Source organism: Capricornis sumatraensis, chromosome 2 (genome assembly GCF_032405125.1).
Source record: "Capricornis sumatraensis isolate serow.1 chromosome 2, serow.2, whole genome shotgun sequence".
Classification (NCBI taxonomy): domain Eukaryota; kingdom Metazoa; phylum Chordata; class Mammalia; order Artiodactyla; family Bovidae; genus Capricornis; species Capricornis sumatraensis.
In genome coordinates, this window is record NC_091070.1 from 135,242,298 (window position 1) to 135,249,247 (window position 6,950).

General features: G+C 43.3%; 1 protein-coding gene across 2 annotated transcripts; it reads left to right on the forward strand.

The window, feature by feature from the left end:
* Positions 1-698: 698 nt before the first annotated feature.
* On the forward strand, positions 699-1,169 carry LOC138074465 (zinc finger HIT domain-containing protein 3-like). 2 transcript variants are annotated; one of them, XM_068966609.1, is made up of 2 exons: positions 699-901; positions 939-978. In XM_068966609.1, the coding sequence occupies exons 1-2, from the start codon at positions 699-701 to the stop codon at positions 976-978; spliced, it is 243 nt and encodes an 80-aa protein (XP_068822710.1). The 2 variants fall into 2 exon arrangements, with proteins under 2 accessions (XP_068822710.1, XP_068822709.1); XM_068966608.1 differs by having other exon boundaries at positions 699-1,169.
* Positions 1,170-6,950: the final 5,781 nt, after the last annotated feature.

Sequence of the window (6,950 nt, forward strand, 5' to 3'; positions counted from 1 at the left end):
TCTTCAGCAGTTGTGGTGATGCACTTAGTTGCTCCAGGGCACGTGGAATCTTCCTGGATCAGGGATGGATTAAATCCGTGTTCCCTGCATTGGCAGGTGGATTCTTATCCACTGTACCACCAGGGAAGTCCTAAACAATAGAAATACATTGTCTTACATTCCGGAGGCTAGAAGTCTGAGATCAAGGTGTCAGAAGGCTTGAGTCCTTCTAAGGATTGTGAGGGAAAACCTGTTCCATGTTCTCTTCCCCAGCTTCTAGTGGTTTGCTGGCAATCTTTGGCATTCCTTGGTTTTTACTGCATCACCCTCATCTCTGTTTTTATCTTCACGTGGCATTTCCTCTGTGTGTCTGTCTTCATACGGCCTTCTGCTTATAAGGATACTGCTGCTGCTGCTGCTAAGTCACTTCAGTCGTGTCTGACTCTGTGTGACCCCATGGACTGCAGCCCACCAGACTCCTCCGTCCATGGGATGTTCCAGGCAAGAGTACTGGAGTGGGGTGCCATTGCCTTCTCCTTATAAGGATACTAGTCACATTGAATTAGGGCCCATCCTACTGCAGTTATGATGTCATTTTAACTAATTACATCTGTGAGAACCCTATTTACAGATGTCACATTTTGAGGTATTAGGGATTAGAACTTTAACGTATAAATTGGGGGGAGGAGGCAGGCGCGGAGCGTGTCCCAGGAGAAACCATGGCATCGCTCAGCTGTGGTACCACTGTCTGCGTTATCTGTTTGGAGAAGCCCAAATACCGCTGCCTTGCCTGCCGCGTGCCCTATTGCTCCTTGCCCGGCTTCTGGAAGCACAAAGGGAAATGCAAGCCTGCAACTGGTCTTGTTGAGAAAAAAATAAGATCAGCTCTCACTGCAAAAACTAAAAAGTCTGTGGAAAATGAAGATGATGAAGACGACTCTGTGGCTGATTTTCTCAGTAGTGATGAGGAAGAGGACAGAGTGTCTTTGCAGAATTTAAAGAATTTAGGGGAGTCTGCAGCGCTGAGGAGCTTACTGCTCAACCCGCACCTCAGACAGTTGATGGTTGACCTCGGTCAGGCAGATGACAAGGCCAAGCTTATGTGGGCCTGCGTGCAGGAACTCTTGTTTGTGGAGTTTGAGGACTGCTGCTTGAGTATCGTGGAGCCGTCTCAGAACGAGGATCCTTAAGATAGATGACTATGCTGTCTGCTTCTCCTGGGAGGCGATCATGTGTGGGCCCTGCCCAGGGTGGCGCGTCCACGACTCAGCGGCTGATGTCAGGTGGGCCACCCCAGCCCCCTCTCCAGCACTGCAGGCTGGGGCACAGGCAGGTGAAGGTACTCACCGTGGCAGACCCGTATGGAGAGAGAACTTGACGTTCAAATGGTTGTTTTTAAGTGTTTTATTTTTGGTACAATTAAGACATAAATATTCCCTGAGTTTCCACACCCATTTGAGTAAAAACTTGCTCAGTGTTTCTAAATAAAATTATGGTGTGATGGTTAAAAAAAAAAATGGGGAGGATACACTATAACCCACAACAGTTCCCATCAGACTGGTTCCAAGGTAGCCAATGATTACGGTTGGTAATGACAATTGGATGAGTTATTCTACTTCACTGTTTAGTACCTTTTCCCTGGCAAGTGCAAAATGTGTTACAAAAATCTTCACAATTCATGCCCACTCCTGTATATCCACCCATAAGACTCTACTCTAGACCTTCTTGTCTTTGATCTTTCAGGCCTTTTTCTTCCCAGCCCCCTACCAGCGAGCCAGGCCATTGACATATGCCCAAGCATCTATATATATTTACTTCAGACTGCTTCTCCTAATATACAAACCAACTGACCAGGGACAATGCTTGTAACTCTATCCATTCGGAAGATTTTTCCTCTTCTCTATTTTTCAAAGCTTATCAAGTATGTGGCTATAAAACAGCCACTATCTAATTTTGGCTTACACCCACATACTAAGCTGACTCATCCATAAACCAAACTCAGCCTTTATCCCTCCTCCTTCAGCTGGTCAGCTGTTGGTGCAGCTATGGTGGGTGACATGGGAGTCTGGATTACTTGGTCCTGCAGCTTACAAGTATCTCAATTGTGCTTGAGGTCCATTTCAGATGTACTATTTCCATCTTATAATAAATGCTACTGGGTCCATCTGAATACCAAAAGAACCCAGACCATAACGGGCAGTTCTGGGGACAGAGTCACTTGGAGTCCCATGGTTAAGTGTTTGGTTTCTACCAACGTGCAGTATCACACTAGGAGTTGTTTCTTAAAACTTAGGTAATTTTCTGCTACAGATAGAATGCTGCTACTGCTAAGTCACTTCAGTCGTGTCCGACTCTGTGCGACCCCATAGACGGCCCACCAGGCTCCACCGTCCCTGGGATTCTCCAGGCAAGAAAGAACATTGGAGTGGGTCACCATTTCCTTCTCCAACGCATGAAAGTGAAAAGGGAAAGTGAAGTCACTCAGTCGTGTCCTGACTCTTCTCGACCCCATGGACTGAAGCCTACCAGGCTCCTCCATCCATGGGATTTTCCAGGCAAGAGTACTGGAGTGGGCTGCCATTGCCTTTGGCCCTGCTCAAACCCCAGGGACTGCACTTTGATTTTTCCACTGAGGCTTACCATAAGTTTTGTCTCAATTCAGTTTGGGCTGTTATAATGAAATACCATATACTGGGTGGTTTAAACCACAGAAATTTGTTTTTTGACAGTTTTGGAGGCTGGAAGTCTGAGATCATGGTGCCAGCATGTTCAGGTTCTGATGTGATCCCTCTTCCTGATTTGGAGACAGTCACCTTCTCATTCTCACTCTGCCCTCATGGTGGGTGGGGGCAGCCAGGGAGAGCTATCTGGTGTCTCTTCTTCACCATCACGTTGGGAGTTAAGGCTTCAACATATGAATGGGGATGGGGACAAATTCAGTCGATAACATTCCACCCCTGGACCCCTAAAATTCATGTCATTCTTGCATGCAAAACACATTCACTCCATCCCAACAGCCCCCAAAGTCTTAACTCATTCTAGCATCAACTAAAAAGCCTCCTCTAAATATTATCTAAATCAGATATAGTAAGACTCAAGGTATGATTCATCCTGTGGCAAAATTCCTCTCCAGCTGTGAATCCGTAAAATCAGACAAGTTATGTGCTTCCAAAATACAATGTGGGGGGAGGGGCAGGCATATAGGATAGGCATTCCCATTCTAAAAGAAAGAAACAGGAAAGAAGGAAGGAGTGATGGGTCCTAAGAAAGTTCAGAATTTAGTGAGAAAAATTCGATTAGATCTTAAGGTTTGAGAGCAATTCTCTGGCTCAGTGCTCTGCTGTCCAGGTCTTACAGGGTGGCAGCATCACTCCCAAGGCTTTGCTGTCTAGTCCCACTCCCAAGGCTTCAGGAAGAAGCCACCTGCCTGTCAAAACTGACACAGTAGCCCTGACGACCATCTATTATTCTGTCCTGTCCAATTCAATAAATCCAACAGTCATCCTTTATTTTTTCCCATCTCTGTCCTCTTCAGTTCAAATTGGCAGTGTTTCTGCTCAGGTAATCCCTATACTCCTTTTTAAGTAATAATCTAGTAACACTGTTGGTTTTTTCATTCAAACACGTTTTCTCATTTTTTGCGATATGGGTAGGCCGAGAGTCTTCTAAGTCATTAAGTTCTAGTTTCTCTTTGCTTTTTAATTCACCTCTCTCCTTTCATGTTTTACTCTAAGTAATAAGGTGAGACCAAGCCCTTCCTTCAGTACTTGGCTTAGAAATCTCCTCAGCTGAATATTCCATTTTATCACTCAAATTCTACCTTCCACAAACACTAGGACACAATTCAGGCAGGTTCTTTACCATTTTATAACAGGAATCACCTTTCCTTCATGTTCCAGTAACATATTCCTCATTTCCATCTGAGATCTCACTAGATTTTCCCTTAATGTCCATATTTCTAGCATGTAACTTAAAATCATTCCAGCCTTTACCCCTTATCCAGTTCCAAAGCTGCTTCTGCATTTTACTTATTACAGCTGTACTCCACTGCTCATATCTGTATTAGTCAGGGTCCTCCAGAGAAACAGAATAGGAGTTAGATATAGATGTAAATTTATTATAAGGAACTGGCTCACGTGATTACAGAGGCTGAGAAGTCCCAAGATCTGCAGTCAGCAAGCTGATGACCTAGGAAAGCCAACGTTCATGTCCAGCTGAGTTCAAAGGCTTGAGAACCAGAACACCTATGGTATAAGTTCCAGTCTGAAAGCTGGCAAGCTCAAGATCCAAGAAGAGACAAGGTTTCTGTCCAAATCTGAAGGCTAGGAAAGACCAGTGTCCTAGCTATACAGTCGGGCAGTTGTAATTCCCTTTTACTCAGTTTTTTTTGGGTTCTATTCAGGTCTTAAATTGATAGGATGTGGCCCACCCACATTAGACAATCTGCTTTACTCAGGGCAATCTGCTTTACTCATTCTACCAATCCTATGTTAATCTCATCCAGAAACAAACCCCCACCCCACCCCAGACACACCCAGATGTTTGACCAAATTATTTGGGTACTCCATGGCCCAGTCAAGTTGACACAAAATTAACCATCACAAGCTCCAAATTGCATCTTTTCCCACTCTTGACCCCTCTAATACAAGAGTCTGCTGGAATATATGGCCAAAGTGACAGAGATACTTGTATAGGAGACCGGACCATCTGAAGAGCCCTTCTGTTCTGGGTCTCAAAGCTGGAAATCTTCTGTTACCTAGTATATAAGCTGGAGAAGTATTCCCAGGTATGGAATATACTGCCCCAGAAGATGAAGAGAGATACCAAGCCCTGTGCATTCTTTGTGGGAGGGGATGCAAGATGCAACAATTTATTTTTTACATGGAAGGGTGGACCCTTAAAAACTTCACTGAAGTGACAAATCCTTGAATCTTCGCAGCATTTTTCTACTCTCTGCAGCATGGGTCTTACCAATGCCTCCAGCATACTAGCCACCTCTTGCTTGCACTTGTCTGCCCAGCATAATATCATCTATGTAATGGGTCAATGTGATATTCTATGAATTGTCCAGGTGGTCCAGATGTCTTTTGACTATATTATGACAGAGGACAGAGTTAACTTATCCTTGAGGCAAAACTGTACATATTATTATTTACCCCACATGTATGTGAACCTTTTCTGATATCTTCTCTAATTAGAATGGAAAAAAATTCATTCAACAAATCACTGGCCATACACCGTATCTTGATGCCTTATTAATCTGCTCTAGCAACAATATTATGCCCAGCACAGCAGGTGTGATTAGAGCTGTTACTTGCTAAAGCCTGCAATAGTCTACAGTCATTCTTCAGGATCCACCCAGTTAGTTTCTGCAGGGGCCAGACTGGCTAATTAAATGGACACATGACAGGGACTGGGTTTCCCAGGTGGTGCTAGTGGTAAAGAATCTGCCTGCCCATGCAGAAGACACAGAGATGCAGGTTTGATCTCTGGGTCAGGAAGATCCCCTGGAGGAGGAAATGATAACCAACCCACTCCAGTATTCTTGGAAAAGTCCATGGACAGAGGAGCCTGGCAGACTACAGTCCATGGGTTCATGAAAAAGTTGGACACGACTTAGAGACTAAACAATAACAGCAGCAACAAATTACAAGGTTGGTGCCAAAGTAACTGTGGTTTTGCACTGTTGAAATTTGCCATTTGATATCAGAATATATTCTTAAATGTGGTTATGTTATTCATCATTTTAATGTACATTTCTTGCTCTGTTTTTTTGCTAATGAATTATTACTTGCTATGTATATTATATATATTTTAAACTATGGAAATCATGTTAGGCAAAAAAAGCAAATACAAGCGATTTTCTTACTCAAGTTCAAAATGGGTCATAAAGCAGCACAACTTGCAAGGTCAACAATACATTTCTCCCAAGAAGTGCTAATATACAGTGCAGTGGTGGTTCAAGAAGTTTTGCATAGGAGACAGGAGCCTTGAATATGAGGAGTGCGGTGGCATGCCATCTAAAGTTGACAATGACCAATTGAACCATCAAAGCTAATCCTCTTACAACTATATGGGAAGTTGCCCAAGAGCTCTACACTGACCATTCTATGGTCATTAAGCATTTGAAGCAAATTGGAAAAGTGAAAAAGTTCAATAAGTGGGTGCCTTATAAGCTGACTGCAAATCAAAAAGAACTGTCATTTTGAAGTGTCATCTTCTCTTATTCTGTGCAACAACAATGAACCATTTCTCAATCAGACTGTAACATGCAATGAAAAGTGGATTTTATGTGATAACTGGTGATGATCAGCTTAGTGGTTGGACTGAGAAGCTCCAAAGCACTTTCCAAAGCCAAACTTGTACCAAAGAAATAAAGGATCAGGGTCACTGTTTGATGGTCTGCTGGTGGTCTGACCCACTACAGCTTTCTGAATTCCAGCAAAACCATTACACCTGGGAAGCATGCTCAGCCAATTGATGAGATGCACTGAAAACTGCAACGCTTGCAGCTAGCATTGGTCAACAGAAAGGGCCCAATTCTTCTCCATGACAATGCCCGACCACACATCGCATAACCGATGCTTCAAAAGTTGGATGAATTGGGCTACAAAGTTTTGCCTCATCCACCATATTCACCTGACCTCTTGCCAACCAACTACCACTTCTTCAAGCATCCTGACAACTTTTTGCAGGGAAAATGTTCCCACAAGCAGCAGGATGCAGAAAATGCTTTCCAAGAGTTTGCCTAATCCTGAAGCATGGATTTTTATATGACAGGGATAAGTAAATTTATTTCTTGTTGGCAAAAATGTATTGACTGTAATGGTTCCTGTTTTGATTAATAAAGATGTTTGAGCCTAGTTACAAAGATTTAAGATTCAGGTGCTCTTGCACCTAACTAACTGTCAAATAGATCAATTCCAATTACATACACAGGAACTGAAGAAATGATCATTGGGTGGGCCAAC